General features: G+C 43.4%; 6 protein-coding genes across 6 annotated transcripts; 1 reads left to right on the forward strand and 5 right to left on the reverse strand.

Moving 5' to 3' along the window:
- Positions 1–72: 72 nt before the first annotated feature.
- GGI43DRAFT_411630 (uncharacterized protein) lies at positions 73–1,358 on the reverse strand. The gene is made up of 2 exons (XM_083206739.1): positions 723–1,358; positions 73–279 (listed from the first exon to the last, which is right to left on the reverse strand). The coding sequence occupies exons 1-2, from the start codon at positions 933–935 to the stop codon at positions 244–246; spliced, it is 249 nt and encodes an 82-aa protein (XP_083058058.1). The 5' UTR covers positions 936–1,358; the 3' UTR covers positions 73–243.
- A 2,991-nt stretch (positions 1,359–4,349) lies between these two features.
- GGI43DRAFT_411633 (uncharacterized protein) lies at positions 4,350–5,433 on the reverse strand. The gene is made up of 2 exons (XM_083206740.1): positions 4,861–5,433; positions 4,350–4,716 (listed from the first exon to the last, which is right to left on the reverse strand). Exon 1 carries the CDS (start codon positions 5,353–5,355, stop codon positions 4,870–4,872), a length of 486 nt encoding a protein of 161 aa, XP_083058059.1. The 5' UTR covers positions 5,356–5,433; the 3' UTR covers positions 4,350–4,716; positions 4,861–4,869.
- Positions 5,434–7,544: 2,111 nt separating this feature from the next.
- On the reverse strand, positions 7,545–8,668 carry GGI43DRAFT_125329 (uncharacterized protein). The gene is made up of 2 exons (XM_083199103.1): positions 7,894–8,668; positions 7,545–7,839 (listed from the first exon to the last, which is right to left on the reverse strand). Exons 1-2 carry the CDS (start codon positions 8,051–8,053, stop codon positions 7,670–7,672), a joined length of 330 nt encoding a protein of 109 aa, XP_083058060.1. The 5' UTR covers positions 8,054–8,668; the 3' UTR covers positions 7,545–7,669.
- A 1,351-nt stretch (positions 8,669–10,019) lies between these two features.
- On the forward strand, positions 10,020–12,119 carry GGI43DRAFT_386147 (fungal specific transcription factor domain-containing protein; the record flags this gene model as incomplete). Its single annotated transcript, XM_083203751.1, has 5 exons — positions 10,020–10,330; positions 10,421–10,685; positions 10,750–11,072; positions 11,125–11,436; positions 11,510–12,119. The coding sequence occupies 5 exons, from the start codon at positions 10,020–10,022 to the stop codon at positions 12,117–12,119; spliced, it is 1,821 nt and encodes a 606-aa protein (XP_083058061.1).
- Positions 12,120–12,673: 554 nt separating this feature from the next.
- On the reverse strand, positions 12,674–13,951 carry GGI43DRAFT_411640 (lytic polysaccharide monooxygenase auxiliary activity family 9 protein). The gene is made up of 4 exons (XM_083206741.1): positions 13,652–13,951; positions 13,530–13,584; positions 13,076–13,453; positions 12,674–13,026 (listed from the first exon to the last, which is right to left on the reverse strand). Exons 1-4 carry the CDS (start codon positions 13,767–13,769, stop codon positions 12,822–12,824), a joined length of 756 nt encoding a protein of 251 aa, XP_083058062.1. The 5' UTR covers positions 13,770–13,951; the 3' UTR covers positions 12,674–12,821.
- A 1,760-nt stretch (positions 13,952–15,711) lies between these two features.
- On the reverse strand, positions 15,712–16,930 carry GGI43DRAFT_429123 (uncharacterized protein). The gene is made up of 4 exons (XM_083209055.1): positions 16,355–16,930; positions 16,111–16,291; positions 15,939–16,055; positions 15,712–15,876 (listed from the first exon to the last, which is right to left on the reverse strand). The coding sequence occupies exons 1-4, from the start codon at positions 16,895–16,897 to the stop codon at positions 15,734–15,736; spliced, it is 984 nt and encodes a 327-aa protein (XP_083058063.1). The 5' UTR covers positions 16,898–16,930; the 3' UTR covers positions 15,712–15,733.
- Positions 16,931–17,227: the final 297 nt, after the last annotated feature.

Consider the following 17,227-nt stretch of genomic DNA (forward strand, 5'->3'; position numbering starts at 1 on the left):
TTTCTTTTTTTGTACAATGGTCAAAAAACTCACTACGTGCTCTGTAAGACAGATTAATTATTTTTTTCCTCATCTGGATTGACGTGCATTTCGATCGCCCCACCGTTGCACTGAAGGTGCTCAAAATATTCTTGCAAATACCCGGGGTATCCCTCTAATTTTTTTTCTCGTCGTGCTTGGGTCACTCCCAGGTTCAGTGCACTGTTTCTGCCATTGCGTATCTCCATGTCTCAATTTATTTTACTATGGCATACATTGCTCCACCTGTTGTATCCCTTTGTTAGTATTATTTTTTATAAATTTATTTATTTTTCATTTATTCATTAGCCATGCGCAATGTTGTTACCGTTCCTTGTTTTTACAGCCCTGTCTTTTTTACCAAAAAAAAATAAGAAGGTCAGTTGTCCCAATACGAATCCGGCAGTCTTGGGCGATTATTACCCAAATTGCCATCGTGAGATTAGAAGATGAGTAGCTTTGCTAAATCACATACTCATTTTATTGTAGTTTTGTCAAGGAGTGAAAATTGTATACATTGCTCTTATTCGCACAATTCATGTTACCCATCTGTCGTAAATGCATAAATATGTATCCATTGACGCCGGACGACACGAAACTCGATTAACAACTCAATGATTTTATTGTGGCATACACGCATACAGCATACCGATATAAAATGCTAAATAAAATCATATCGAATAGCTAACTGAGAATCCCTGCAGGCCTATCACGATGAATTGATTGAGGGTAGCCTGTGTTACGCAAGACATGTGTATAGGATCGGGTATCAATACTCTCACAAGCTCTGACCTATAAGCTTTTCGATCTTTTTCGAAGCATTCGGTGAAACGGACGAACAAATGCCGAGCATTACTGTTGTAAAATGAACTGCCGGCAAGGATCGAGATGGATGCTACGAGGCAAATACTTTTCATCGATCTGGATGGCTAACCTAGCCTGGATCACATCGAGATAGGACTGTGGAAATAGAATCGCTTATTTCACCACCTATTGTATCACATCGCTACACTCCCACTAGATGAGGGCTTGTCAGTTATAGGAGAGTAGTACTGGCATCTGCAAGGATAGAGCCGAGCGTAACGGTCAGGGAACGGGAGCCGAGTTCGGCTGGAGCGTTGATGGCAGCTGGAATTGGTCATTAAGGTCGGCAAGATACTTGCGAGTGGAGATGTCGCCTTTGCATAATGTAGTATATCACAAGGGTGCATAGAAAATGGACAAATCGGATTCTCCGGTCAGATATAGCGTTGTAATGTAGCGAACCATGTCACTTGCAGGATAGTTCATCGACCAGTCATATTTGTAAGCTAAGGTTGCCACTCTATTGAAAAGCAAACTAGGGAAAAAAGGAGAGATAGTATGTCTTAAACGAATAAAATAAATGCTAGATTAAATGGTAGGATATGAATGTGGAATGAAATCTGTATCTATCTACCCCTTAGTGATTGCCGTTTCTTTCTGACAACCATTGGAGAAATCCGAGCCATGTCTTATTGAGGTTTGATCCAAGCTCTATTTCGCGGCAACATTGAAGCTTTAAGAAAGTAGGGTTGTTGCGAAAGGGCTACCCATAATATCGTTCTAATCGGTAGTAAGAAACATTGGGTACGTGCCAGCCATGGGCTCGATGCTAAACTAAACTATAAGTTGAGTGATATTCAGCATATATATAAACCCTTGCCAGGGCTGATAGGAGTAGCATTTCTCCATTCTTGGCAGTTTCAGATGCTCTCACCCCACATACCTAATCTTGACAGCATGATCGATATAGCACATGGTGTAAGATTCTAGTCCCTCTCGGCAGGCTCACGAGGGATATGTTTTGTCTTCTTACTTGTAATTGACTTGACATCTCCTCAAGGCTGTTTTTAATACAGATATTTTTGAAAACATTGTCCCAGTTTAAATGCTCCAAATGATCTAAATCTGTCATGCCATGCATAATGATGTGATGCCTCTTGAGATCATCTTTAGTTGTCATCTCTCTGCTTTCTATAACATGAATGGAACCGAGCAAAGTTCATATGATACGATCTTTGCGAAAGAGATTTGCATCCATAGTGGCATTTCAGCTCAATGCTTCTCTAATGAGAGTTTGGACAGATTGTCTAGAGGTAAGCATTTAGGGCTACCATAAAGTTGACAAGCACAACGAAATGCGCATGAATGAGGTAACTATGAAGTTAGCATTTGCAGGCAAGAATTCCGAGAAGCGCATTGGCTATATGGGGTAGCGAATTTGCTTGATAGGAAAGCTGCAGATAGTGATAAAGTAAGAATCGAAATTTAGTTCTTCTTGACTTTTTGAGAGATTCTGTCGTCCGTGATTAGAATTTCTGCTGACTATTGGATTCCGCCGCTACAAGTACTTATGCAGTCTGTTGCAGCCTGAGCAATAATAGTATTCGTTTCCCAGGTCTTTCTGCAGCAAGATTAACAAGTTTTGTCGAGCTCCAGCTGAAAGATTTCCTGCTTCCTTCCCTAGCATTGTGAAGAGAGCTTTACAGGTTAACGAGAGTGCCACGATCGATTCGGAAGAGTGAGAGAGTTGAGACGAAATACAATGAATAATATCGACTGGTAGATTCAAGAATAGTGATGAAGGCGAGCACAAAGGCCTCCAAGTGTGGGAAATTTGTTGACCCATATCTGGATTCGATCTAGGATACTGCGGTATTGAGAAAGCAAGATAGGGGGCCATGCCATACTTAAAAAAGATTTTGAACTTAAATGAGCTTTCACGACGCGTCAGGTATTTGGGTTTGTAGATACGATGTTTGGGGAAAGCATATCTCAAAATATAGAAAATGTTATTGCCTAGGTATAAAGGCTAAATGAAAGCAAATTTGGCGTTGGCACATCTACACTTTTTCCTCCATTCTCATTTTATTTATTCATGAGTCTTATACTCTTTGTGTAATGTTCTTCGATTGCTATTAGAAAGTTAGGTTTGCATATTAGAAAAATTTCTTCAGGGAACGAATCGAAAAAAATTATTTAGTGGCGTATCATGTGGAAATTTACAGCCAAGTTCAATGTCCTTCTTGAGGAATAATAAACTTCTAGCTTTGATTGCGACACCAGACTATTAGTTTGGCCATTAAACTTCGACGGGTAGTTATGTATCTATGCACATTAATAGTAATATTCTCTGCCATGGCGTACAAACATACTTACATTATCTAACATCTTAATTATGTTACGGGCGGACTTGACTTCGAATCTGCGTCGAACCAGAAACTGCGTTTTACGTAGCCACATTGGTTATAGTCTACAAAAGTACAATATCCACATGTAGCCAAATTACCTAGAATAGACTAGATAGCTTTAATTTCGATATAAGGAGATGGTTTGACTAAATGGGTTCTCTATCACCTAGATACATCCAACGGAACTAAATAAATCTACCTTGATATCGCAATTCTACTTGTACCTTTAGCAACTGGGGAATGTGAAGAGCACTGGGTGTGTTGATATGAAGATATCAAGGGCAAGAATAGTCGCTGGCTTAGTAATACACGGGTCGGTTTTGTGACGAGTTCACTTTATTACTCAAGACTATTATTTCTAATATAGCTGCTATTGTTCTAAATCACACACACAATGCAAGAATCTAGGTGATGCAAAGTGCTGCGCTTCGTCAGTTCACCCAGATCCCTACTTTGAGTTTTCTAGTCCCTTCATAACCGGTCATACGGGCTTCAATATTTGAACCCTGCCATCAAATATGCTTTGAATCGGTCGAGATCCGTGACAATGGCAGCTCTTTGGATAGCCCAGAAGGAATCTTGTATTCGGAAATACTGTGCATCTGAACCAGCTCTTCAGTCCTTGAATCGAGCCTAAGCTCAACCGATTACAAGCATGTTCTCGCCCTTACCGTGCCGATATTAACTACACATAGAGCATTCGTAATTGTTGCCTTAAATATGAGTATTTCTCATTTATAAGTGGATACGAGCCTGTATTTGGCTTTACAAATATTTCAGCGATTCATCATTATACCCCAGACGTACAAGCTGACGCTGGGGGCTAGAGCATCAATACACTAAAAAAGAGCCCACTATATTATATGTCATCTCGCCCAAAGCGCGACGCATATTCGCCTTGTCGCCTTCCACTGTAGAGCCTGTTGAGACAGAATGACTGCACCCTTTTTATATAGTTTTTCCCTATATTAGCCTTCGAGATTGTTGCTGGCGAGGCCACCGGCCAATGAGGAGGAGTGGAAGCTCTTCCGAGTCCTCGCCTCTCTACTATTGGATGAGATCGTGTTTGCCTCAACACCAGAGCGGGGTAAATTAAAGTGGCAAAGATACATGTATGTTCTGGAGACTAGACTCCCGCGTTAAAAGGAAGCCGGTGTCTCATTATGAAAAAAATATTTTTCGCATATAATTATATTGAACATTATTATTTTGTTGCTATATTACGATACAGAGCTGCAGAACAAGGCGTTTATCTCCGCCCACTGCGTTTATGGATCATTGAAGACAAAGAGCTGGGAATGAGAACAAGGAGATGGGCCAACATCTCTTTGCCTTTTCAAAACCTCAAACGATTGTCCCTGGACGGTATACTTGACATTCCATAGGGCAAATACGCTTGGGCACTTTCAATATCTTCAATAGTCCCATCTGAGCTGCTGAGGCTCCCCATCCGCCGCCGCTCCTCATCCTGGACAAGCCTATCCACGTAAGTCTTGGCTTCGTTGGAAATCCACTGATTGATGTTATTATCGTTGCACTCTGTATGATGCATCAAGTCGGATTTCACCTGACCAACCTCCTTTTGAAGCCGCTCATATTCATTGTGGAGATTGATGTTTTGTGCCTCAAGGCTCGAGCTCTACTCCTTCAAGTCGTCCACCATTTTCCTCTTCTTCTGTCGGCATTTGGACGCGGCTACCCGGTTCCGCTGCTTGGTCTGTTCCTTCTTGTCTGCCTGCGTGTGGGTACTTTGCGGCCCTCTCTTGCGCTTATTATTTCTGGCTGTGCTTCGCTCTCTGCCGTTGACAGACTTGGGTAATTGTTTTGTATACGTGCTGGAATCATTAAGCGAAGCTTCAGATATAATTGGTGACTCATCCATTGGGAACATTAGAAATTGATTATCTTGTTCGCTTCTTAAATCGGAGGATGTGGGAGTGCTCAGCAGGCTTGGATCCATGGCCGTGCCACCCTCCGTAAACTTTGTGTAATCTCCTGAAGAGTTCCACGGCTCGAATGATGTTGGCAGCGGGTATTCGCTGCTTTCATCAACGCTGGCCTGATTAAGCGCGTTAAAATGCAGGTCAGGGAGCCCTGCCGATGGATTGATGTCGATGCCCTGCATTGGTGAGATTTGGATACCTCAACGAAGTCGAAAACGGCTCTGGTAGGTATGAAATGATCTAAGACATATGATTTTTTTGTTATTGCGAATTCGGGCACTGAAGGTATGAATCTTTTGTTAAATCAATTGGATGGATAAAAGCCCTCAAGTTATAGATTGATCTCGCTCATGTGGTATTGCTTTTTACCAGCGAAACCTGCTTCATTAAGAAGAAGGCCCGACATAATGTGCGACACAGTCCCAGTGGCGGCATTTATGAAGGGCGGGAATGCAAAGGCTTCCCTTAAAACCTGCTTTTTCCGTTGGGTAAACGCTCGTAAGCTTGTATGTACCATTCTATCATACATTGTATTAGATTAGGCTACTGTTCGTGTGACAGCCAATTAGAGACGCGGTGCGTAGCATAGCTACGTTAATCACCCGTACTTCTCTATGCTAACTGTATTGCTCTGATGTTTGCAAGATCGCATGATCTAGATTACGACTGTTGTCTCAACTTGTGTTTTTATCTCTGCTTGACCGATCGTATTATGAGGGAGTCATAATGCAGAGCTCTAGAAAAAAGGAGCTTGATGCCGATAGAGAATATATTACATCGAAAAGATACAATAACGCATCTTAGAACTTTTCTTCAAAATATTCTTACACGGTACAGAGCATAGCTTTTTATTAGCACTATGTTTAGACTGAGAACCACCACATGCCCTCCATCAGTGGGCTTTCGCCACCCTCAACCTGGGGTACGGCCCACCCCCTCCGTCATCCTTTAATGAATTTTGACAGTGCCTGCTGTTTTGAGTCCGAGTTTACATGAGCCCTACCGACATGTGAGGGAGTAAAATGACATCTCCCGATACGCGTGAACCTGCCACATGGTACGCGACCTTCACACCGATTGACAGAAAGCTCCAGGGCGGAAGGAAGGCTTCAGTTAATTGGATATGCCCTTGACCGCTGTTACGGCTCAATCCCAAAACTTTGTAGAAAACATCAGGGCACATGTCTTCTTGATGATGGTGAATTGAGTAATATGGGCTTTTCTCTGATGATATGGGAGTTTTTCTCAGCTGGAATTGCTTCCAGAATTATATCACTAAACTGGGACAGCACATGCAAACGCCGAAGACGGAGCAAGTAGGCCGTGATCTCGCTCTCAATATCAATAGTTGTAGCACTATCCTAGAATGAAGGTGTGGAACTAGTTCTTAAAAGATTCGTTGTTATGCTTTCCCAGATAGCATGTCATAAGTGGCGATAAGCACGGCTATTGGGGCAAAGCCATTATTTTTGCCAAGGGTTCAACGGCTCTTGAGAAAATCTACTGTGTCTTTGATGCTTCGGGTGGCCAAGCTACATGTACCCTATGATTGGCGCGCGGATTACTCTCCGGGGCCAATCAGCGGGCGGTAATTTCACGCGATCTCCACGCGTCTTCCATAATGATGCAAAAATTCTGGTCATTTCGTTGGTTTGAAATTCTTAGCCGATTCGTTCAGTTACTCTTCGCAGATGGAGATGGGCAATGCCTGTGGCGATGTATCATCGAGATTCAAGATGCATAGCAAGCGCCACCTCCAAGCGTAGATATCCAGCGAGGGGCGATAGATAGTTCTCGATTGCCCATGTCTCTTCAACAACGTACATGTAGTAACAGTGTATTCCTACTGTTAAACTAGCTTTTATAACACGATTAATTTTACTTTTCTGCTACTATGTCTCCTATTCATCTGCGCGCGTCAGGATTGCCAGGCACACGCCTAAAAAGGGGGAGGAGGGGGAGAGGGGAAGGGAGAATCGTTTACACAGTGCTTCTCCAAATGAATTGCATCGCTCGCATCGGTCTGAGTATCAGGGAAATATTTCTCGTTCAACCCTTCCTACATGGTGACGCGTAGCACTATCATGACGGCAAATTCCTTCTGCAGGGCATTTCTACCCCGCAAAAGGCATGCCCAACGATGCTTGACGAGGCTCATCCATCAGTGGAATGGGCAGTGCTATTTGTTTCCTTGCAGATCTAATTCTAGGTACTGTACGGCCCATCTCTCAAATCAACTGCAATAGCCTAGTCACCCCCTCTGGGTCTATGGATAACGAGAGGCGCATAAGTTGCATAATAAAGAGCTGATTCGATTAAAAGGGCAAAGCATTACTTGGCGTAATCATACAGATAGCTCTTAGTCTACAGTAGAAGTACTTAGGGCGCATCATCTAATTCATCCTGGAAGACCAGGGAAATCCTACTAATGACTAATGAGCTATAGATTATAATCTCCGTGTTAAGAGAGAGGAATAATGAGTAAAAATAGTGATGCTACAGATCTATAAGGCTTGATCGTCTTAAGAATGATGGAATTAAGCAATTCCACCAGGGGTCTTCATCCTTATCGGTAATACCACACTCCATTTCGGCTTCAAACTCCTCATCTCCATAGCCCTCAAATGCGGCATATTCATAACTCATTTCCCATTCTGTATGCGGAGCTTATGGCTCAGTTAGCGTGCTTCTATCAGCGCTCTATTAAGCTGTGTGCTTACCTGTACAAATTTCGTTGGAGCCCATCGAGATCGTTTGATATCCCAATTGACAATCGGTCTCCTCTATGCCCAACGATTGCAACTTTTGATTTGCATCTTTAAGAAGTGGAGTGGACCGTTGAGAATCTGACGAAGACGTGCTGCTTGTTTCAGAACGCATTGTGATATGCCAATAATGGCCCTAGCATCCAGATGGAAAGCCAAAAGAAGGAAGCGCTATCGCGTCTTCAGAGCTTGTTCCTTAATTAGAAATGTAACTATGGCCTAGAATCACGGTATGGTTGGGTGTTTGAAGTTTCCCGCCTCATCTGACGCGTGTTTATTTCGCTCTTCATTCGTATTGATTCCCATTTGCAAAGTGAAAGATATTAGGAGCATTGATTTAAAATATCGTTATGCGCAGTTCGTTGCTCCCTCGCAATCTTCGGTCTATCGCGATTCAGGTCGAGTTCAGATTGTCCAGTTAGGTTACAGTATGGTGTAAACAAAGGATGAAAATCTTTTTGTTTAGCTGTTTCTAAGCATATATAGGTTCCTAACAGCACAGTGGCTCAGCAGTTTATGTCCCAACAAGGAAAACAGGCTTTCGCCACAATGTAGAACAAGCTTTTCGCAACATGATCCTGGAGAATAGAAGCGGGGCTACGTCCTCATTAGTACCCAAATCTTAGTCTTTTTGTACTTGTTTGCACGAATATGAATTGGTTCAGAGTCGGCCAGAATGAGTATCCGCCCTCTTGATCTATAGTGTTATTGTAGAAAATATAAGTTCAATTGGCTTAGCCTTATGTTATTATAATATGATATAGCTGCCCTACTTATACACTATAGCTAGGACGACCCCTGCACGCCTAGGTACTGATACTTCCATAGACGCAGATGAAGCGTGGCTGATGCAAAACCGCCAACAACAACCAAAGCCACAGGTCTAATCATCAAATCTTTTGAAGGCTATAGTGCGGATCCGTTTTATCCACTCCGTCGTACTTTTCGACCACGTGTTATCAATATGTACCTTTTCTCTGCGGGGTGCAAGATTGGATCTAGATTTACGAAGGTCCACTGCATCTGGTTATTTTCGAGTGCCGCGTGGTTACGATGCGGCACTGGGTGGTGGTAGATGCTCTGGTTCCCGTTATAGGCACCTCAGCCACTACATTGCTCTCACGCCGTTTATATCCTATGTATTTAGCTGAAATCACAGTTCGGTGCTACGAATGGTAAAAATATCTACTGCTGGTAAATATATATGGCCATATGCTTGACTTTGCAGCAGCCGCCCCTTGTAATAATCCAGTAGCCCACCGCCTCCAACTGGTAAGGACATGGCCAACAAAGGAACGCATATGCCAAAAGTCCAATCTCAATGCCCGCAGGCAATATGACGACCGTGATAATTAAAAACTGTGGAACTGAAGAGCGACTGGAGAAAACAGCGATAATGCCATACTTAGCCGGGGTCTGCATTTATATCTTCTCCAGAGTTGGCGGACGAGGACAGAGTCAACGGACACACATGATGATATTCAATCAATTGAAACTTGAGATTCGATTCAACTTACATGCAGACATTTACTATTTTTGGCCGAGGGCGGTGTTTGGTTTGTTCGCCACATGAAGCAGCCAATCGTTGACGAAAGAACTGGCTCTGCGACATCATAGCTTCCTTCTCTCCCTGCTTTGAACTCGGCTTTCAACCGAAGTCACCGCCCAAAATGTTCTCCAATTAATAGTTTTCTCATTCTCGAAATTAAAATGAGCGAAGCTTTGTCCAATATGCAAAACGGCCTCATCACAGACTTGTTTCTGCCTGAAATATTTGCACCATCTGCCACAATATACTTCATAAATGATACCCGACAGCAATCCACTCCAGCGTTACCACCGCATTTTACCCAATCCTTGTGTTTTAATATGGGAGCCATTAGAAGCACCTAGAAAGAGGAGGAAGGTCGCGAGCGCGGCTTGTGACACGTGTCGCGAAAAGAAGGTTGCAGTAAGTCGGTCATACATACCTCGGCGGTTATTAGCGATCTAAGCAGACCAATTTGGTGGCGTTTGCTCTGGTATTCAACCGCGATGTTGTTTTCAATTTGCAGCTTATAACAATTGCGACGGATAGTGTGATGGGAAACAGCCATGCCGAGTCTGCGAGCGGAACTTGCAATTACCAGACACCACGAAGCAACGCAGCCCAGAAAGTGCAGCAATTGCGTTCCTTGCCATACGATGAAGCCCTTCAGCTATTCCACATCATTCGCTCGTCTGAAGGGCCCGAATTGTCGCCAGGTTTGTCGGATCATTTACCGGCACGCAATAGTCTCGAGTTTGAACTATTCAATATACATGCCGTCGCTTATCCACCACTCTTTCCTGTCCAAGTCGGCTCACTTCCTTTGCGAGAGCTTCTGAGACCAACTCGTTTACAGATCGAAAGGTAAGCCCAAAAATGTTAGATGGCAGGAATAAGTGTTACAAAGATTATTCCAACGCCAACGAGCGATGTATCATATTGATTTGGCGACAGTCCGTCAAATCTGAACACTTTACGCAGTGGGCCATCTCCGCCGAGGCCACTTAGCGATGACAGGCTTCGCCGCATAGACATAAACAAGTGGACGGATGTCAACGTTCCTAATCAGATTGCTATTGATGCATTATCGTTCTATTTAGAAGTTGACTATCCTGTTTTACCTATGTTTGACGCAGACCTCTTTTCAGAGGATCTCATCAACCAACGATCAAATTATTGCTCTCACCTTCTAGTGAGCTCGTTGATGTGCTGGGCTTTTGTAAGTTGCATTTATGTATCTTCGATAGTAGGATATTCTAATCTAAAGCGGAAAATTGATATAGTTGCCATTTACCGCTATAGACTCAAAGGCGGCAGCTCTAAGTGTAGCCCTCTTTGATGAAGCAATGTCAATCTTGCCTCGAGAATTGACTGAAGATTCAATTACAACAATGGCTGCCATTCAGATTTTAAGTATTACGGCAACAACATACGCAAAGGACAAGTTTGCTGTGCGGCTCGTTCAAGACGGTGTAAAGATGGGGAAGCAAATGGGACTTTTTAGATGCCAAGCCTCCAAAGAGCTCTCCATGCCAGCTGGTTGTGATGAGAAAAGCTGGATGAGAGCCGTATCATTTACTACATGGGGAACGTTCAACTGGGTGTCGTATGTGCCTCTGATTTGGCTGTTGGAATTTGTACTAACATGCAATTGATAGCCTGCACTGTCTCCACTATCAAACTGTAGAAGTCAAAACGCCTACAGCAATCCCCATGCCGGGAGACTTGATGGACATTGCAAATCAAGAAAACAGTGAAGAAGTCACGAGCAAATTCGATTGCACCGTTTTTGAAGCCTCTTGCAAGCTGTGGGCAATCTTCAATGACGTGCTTTGGAAATATTACAACGAACGCAGTCCATCACTTGAGTTTGCAGAGAGCATATATTGTCAGCTTCTGTCATGGGCACAGTCTCTGCCACTCGATTTAGTAAGAGGCAAAGAAAGCGGTCACGCTGAGACCATTATGCAGTAAGTGAATGAACAATTGCTTCTAGCAATCTGTATTGTAAGAACACTGGAAGTAGCTAACCTACTGAAATAGCATGTACTTGCACGCTATTGTTGCCGATGTGTTCAGACCGTTTCTGCGGCCGCCTCATCGATCTCAACGCCTCCGCTCATTTAATTCAGCTCGGGCTGTTCCAGAAGCTATATATGCGGCATCAATGAACCAGTTGAAACGACTTTTATTGACATTTCGCGAAAACTTTAAGAGTGCCGCTTATTCCATATTTTGGCAGACAAGTCTCATCTACGTTGCCAATGCTATGTTTTCTGAAGCTAAGGGCGGTAGTCCTGAATGGAGATTTTATCTAGAGCTTTGCCTCGCGGGTATGGAAGACTTGTATGGCTCTTTTCGCATGTCCAAAGCTGTCGTACAAAGTCTCTTGTCCATGGCACTGAGAGAGGGTATTTTTAGCTACGACGAAGCGCGTCGCGTTGCGGCTGAGCTCGAAGTCTTAGGCCGCCATCACACTGCAGCCATTCGCGGTCATTCTCTCTATGCGAATGAACAGGATGTGGAAGCTACGTACATATTCGACTTGGATCTTGCGATGGAAAATCATGACGCCGCAAGGGCTGGTAACAAGGCTGGCAAATACGAAGAATTGATGGTGCTTGATGAATTTACAACCGGCCTAGCACGCTAAAGAGCCTCAAATATGACAAAGGGATATAGTATCGTTGTCATGAAGATTGTCAGACTGTGTTATGATGTCGGAAAATATGTCTTGCTGGGACGGGCAACTGGCCTATACAGAGTCGGGTAAAGCGCTGCGCAAAACAGGAATTGATATGGACAGCGGTCACTTATGAACAGCATTATATGAGCAAAATGTGGTACAGTCTTCATTTTAATGGATTGGTTCATGAAATTTAGTAAATATTGGAAGATTTGCCTGTGTATTTTCTCCTATACATGATATGATGAGTAAAAAAATGAATTCAGGTGGCTGGCCACAGCTGAGTTACTTTATGTGGCCCACATAATCCATTTATATACAATTCCACCTTGAAGCTCGAATAGCTTACAAGCCGTACTTCCACTTTATTGGGTACTTTGAGTGTGCACAGTTTTCAAGACGATGAAAGCTTCTAGCAATTTGAAGCAACAAGCCTGGGCAACACTATTACCACGCTCAAATAAATATCTGACACCATCCCTCTCAAGAGGCATCGCCTTTTATGGCCCAGAGACAAAATATTACAGGAAAGCAAACTATATTGAATTGTTTGAGCTTTGTACATAGTTGAGTCCTTTACACTCAATTTCGCAGCTTATGTTTTTGTAGCGAAATGCCTCCCTATCTCTATGAGACCTTGCAAAACAATGTACTCCGGGTTCCCTGAGTCTAGCCCTGCCACAGAGCTGGGCCAGGAATTGTGTAGTTAGTGATAGTTGTATAAGGGTTGAACAAGATACCGGGATCAGTGGGTTTATAGAGTGCAGTTGCTGCGGTTCCAGCAGGAAGCGTTTTAGTACCCGATCCAGTAATGGCAAGATTAATGCACTGCGGGTAGTTCTGCATGCCATCTGCATTCTCGGCACCGTGTGCACTGGGCAAGTTAGTTTAATATTCGAGGTCAAACGAATGGAATTACATACGCTAGAATTTCGTGTCGGATAACATAGTTGCCAGCCTTGAGGCTGGATGGGATTGTTACAGTCCACTTGCTGCCTTGGTTGATAAGGACCTGATTCGCCCAGACTTGGGTACTTAGATTGATACCCTGCTCCTGGATTTTGACCCAGCGCAGCGTTGTCTTATCTACATTAGTGCACGACCCGCTGCACTGAGCCAAGTACGTAATAATAGGCCCGTATTGGTGTGGCCATGGCCCAGGGCCCCATGAAAAGACAATGGTGCCACCAGCTGGTATAGTGGCAGTGATTGCACCAGGTGCTGCGTTCTTATGGCAGATAATGTCGAGCGTAGTGTATGCGTCAGGGGCGATAAAGCCCAGATCTAGGTCCTCAGCGTACCTATGTCATCCGTATAAGCAATATACCCAGAGGTTTGTCTCGCGAATAAAGCAGTAATCTAGGACTTGAAGCGTACCAGCCTGCAACATTGGGGAATTTGCCAGTGTTGACCTTGTCATAGTAGTAATCGACTATTTGAGGCACATAAGTTAGATATTGCCTGGCTGCATGAGTTCCAAAAGAAGAAGAGAGGCGTACGGATAAATCCCTGGTTATACACGCCGTTGGTGGTGAAATTTTGGACTTGCCCATGACCAAGGACCCCCCCGGCAAGACAGCTGAGCGCTGTAAGAGTCAACTTCGTGGAGGATTTCATTTTCAAATGTCTTAGATCATGAATTAAAGCTCGTTGATGACAAACGATCTATCTGATAAATCGCATCGCCAACTTCTTATATACTTATAGATGTATCGGATACGAAGTCTAAAATCTACGATTGGTGGAATAGGACCCTGGCCTGCATATGTTTCATGCGTTTCTGGAAACGAAGATTTACCCGGCGACGGGGATTTACGGCGATTTACTTGGACTTCGAGTGTGCTACCTTATATAATATTATAACATGCGGACATACTGCCGCCCCTATCACATGTGAAGGTAGGTCACCTCATTTCACATGCGGAGGTAATGCCACCATTATAGAACGTGTCGAAGCAGTATCTCTATATAGCCAATTTAATAAAACTGCGGCTAATAGCATACTCAAAGCTTTGGCTAATATTGTTTTTATAGCCTCAATTTGCCCGTTACACTGGGTAATATTAGTTGCAATGTTAGTTCCATTACTGGTGGAGGAAATCCCCAATAGTCACGCCAAGTTGACGAAAACCTGTTTCTAGTTCGCTTTAAGCTACTCTGCGCTGCTGTTTAGATTGAAATATTCGTTGTCGAGATGCGGAGCGGGGTGTTTAGTAATGAACACGATTTTATTTAATTAGAATCATTTGACTTGAGCAGAGAATAGCCTTGACGTTGAGGCTTTAAAAAGCGACATACTCCAGACGCTGCTACCCTCAGAGTAATAGCAATCAATATTGAATCATAAACGTATAAACCTTGTCATTTATATTTTCATCAACAAATCTTAGGATCTTCGGTGCTTAGGTTAGTGGCAAGGAAATGCCCAATGCAAAGTGGTTAAACTGGCTTCTGGAGATTTTTTATATTAGCCTTATGTTATTATTTAAGCTTAAGCTTCTTAGACGGCTCATGGCGGGGCTAAACTGCTGCTGACCTAAGCAGCCAGCAGTTGTAGGCGCCCAATAGATCCACGGGGCCGTACAACCACACGGGACCCTTATGTAAGCAAAAGCCCGCTATAACACACCGCTGTAATTTTCTTCTAGCTGCCCCTATAGCTATCCTCTTTACAACCTACCTAACCCCGCTATAATAGATATAACCTCTTTTCCTCCTCAGCAACTTTATAAATCTAAAGAAGATTTAAAGCTTGATTTAAATTATTACGCAGCAATTGGTGGTTATAAGTGGATTGTTTGAAGGTTTAATTATATTACACACACTAGTTGATGGAAAATCTTTTATTCTTGCAATCAATTTCGCAAAGGTTGCTAATTTTCAATTAACGTTATAGAAAATAGCTATAACCTTTGGGCTACCCGACACCGAACAGAAGCTCGATTTTGCAGCCATAACCATCCAACCAAACCAGGCCTACAGCCAAGCCAGCCGCCAAGCAAGCTGCAACAGCAACAGCGGCTACAGCGCTCGCCAAGCCCAGTGCAAAGCAAGCTACGGCAGCTACAAAAAAAGATAGAGGTGTTAGAAGAGTTACAACAGCTGCTAGAAGAGGAGGAGTTAGAAGGGGAATTGGAAAGGCAGCTAGAAAGGCAGTCGGAATGGTAGCTATAGGGGTAGCTAGAAGAAAATTACAGCGGTGTGTTATAGCGGGCTTTTGCTTACATAAGGGTCCCGTGTGGTTGTACGGCCCCGTGGATCTATTGGGCGCCGCAGTTGTATGGCCCTCCGGTAGTTATCAGTGAGCACTGGTTGTTGCATTTCTTTTCTAATGTTTGGCTTTTCCCTCTATTTGCTTAATTACATGTCGTCTATGAAGTACGATATGGTATTTAAGTCGCTGTCTCCGTAAAACTTTGAGAAGTCGGACTTGAGAACTGTGCCAGCAGAAATTTGCCAGCAATTGGAGCAATGTGCGCTTTTTATCTTCATCTTTTTGTTTATTATAAGTGGAGAAATGTTCAATTCTATATCTGTAGTATAACTGATTTAAAATCAACTAGAATAAGACTAAGAATAATCTAGAATGAGAATTTCGTATTGGTCAGTTGCTCTGTCCACTTCCAGAGCTTCGTAGCTTCGACTTCACTAGATGCCCAAGGTCTAACGGTATGCACATAAGGATTCGCAACCTGGCAGTCTGAGAGATACGCTCCTGTATGGTCTTACAGATTCGAGTTAGCATACATTATGTGAAACCTGAAATTAGGCCGCTCGAATGCTTACCTGCAAGATCCGGGTCAAACGAGGCATATACACTTGTTGCAATACCTGCTTCTTTGCTTTTATACTTCGGCCAGCCATTAGCTGCTTCATCGTTGCCGAGCTCCAAATCGATTCGAACTTCAATCATCTGTTAATAAGAGAAATAATGCCTTGTAATTGGTAAATAACTTACTGATGTCTCCAAATTCGCTAGCCCAGTCAACGTGTGCTCCTAATGGCGTCTGAATAACGCCGGGATTGAGGCTAAAAACTTGGGCTTTCTTTCCTAGCACCTTGCCTAGATAGAGAGCGTAAAGATGAACCGCCGTCTTTGACTGGCCATAAGCGTGCCACCTGTTATAATTTTCACCGCTCTGTATGATAAAGATTGTTAGTATCCGATCTTTTTTCGACGATGATAAGTTATTGAACATTACCTTGAAATTGTGGTCATGCCAACGAACCGGACCCCAGCGATGGCCATCACTACCAAGAAGCACAATTCTTGGCTCTTGTGATTTCAGAATCTTGGGTAAGATGCTGTTGGTGAAAACCCAAGTAGCGATATAGTTCACGCCCAGCTGCCTCTCGAATCCGTCTCTTGTAGTGCCGTATGCAGTACCCATGATGGCTGCGTTGTGGCAGAACACATCGATGTATGGCACGTCATCCCAAGAATTCAAAATATCTGCCGCTTCCTTGGCCGCCGACAGAGATTCAAGATTTAGATCAAGAGTTTTGATGGCTACCTTAGGATTAACCTTTGCGATGGCGTTGGTTGTGAATTCGAGCTTTTCAGCACTGCGGCCCGCGAGAATCAGAAGCTTGGGCTCGAATTTGGCAATTGCCAGACAATATTCTTCTCCAAGGCTGCTCTGAGATGTACCAGTCACCAGGATGACTTTGTCTTTAATTCTATCTGCGTATGTGGCAGCCAAATCGTGCCCCGAGATAGAATCGCCATTTGTAGGAGGAGCCATGTTTGTCTAAAGCAAAGTGGTACTTGATGCGTATATATTGGTAAAAGAGTTCTGAATTGACTGGTTAAGCGAAAAGGAAAAAAAAAAAAAAAAAAAAGAGCTACATTTGGGATTATTTATAAACATTTATTTTAGATGCCTTTTCCCAGATTTTCTTATTCCGCCTTATAAATCTCGTCGCCATATGAATACTGCGTAATACCTCTTTGGCTACGCCTTAAGCTGACAGCGCCACCACATCAACGCCGCGGAGTCATTGTGTTAGCTCCACATAGAGAAATTGCTGGTTATCTTTATTGACACCTATCTGCTCCATCCAACCGCTTAAAA

Source organism: Trichoderma evansii (assembly GCF_050947405.1).
Source record: "Trichoderma evansii strain SZMC 28006 chromosome Unknown GGI43scaffold_18, whole genome shotgun sequence".
Lineage (NCBI taxonomy): Eukaryota > Fungi > Ascomycota > Sordariomycetes > Hypocreales > Hypocreaceae > Trichoderma > Trichoderma evansii.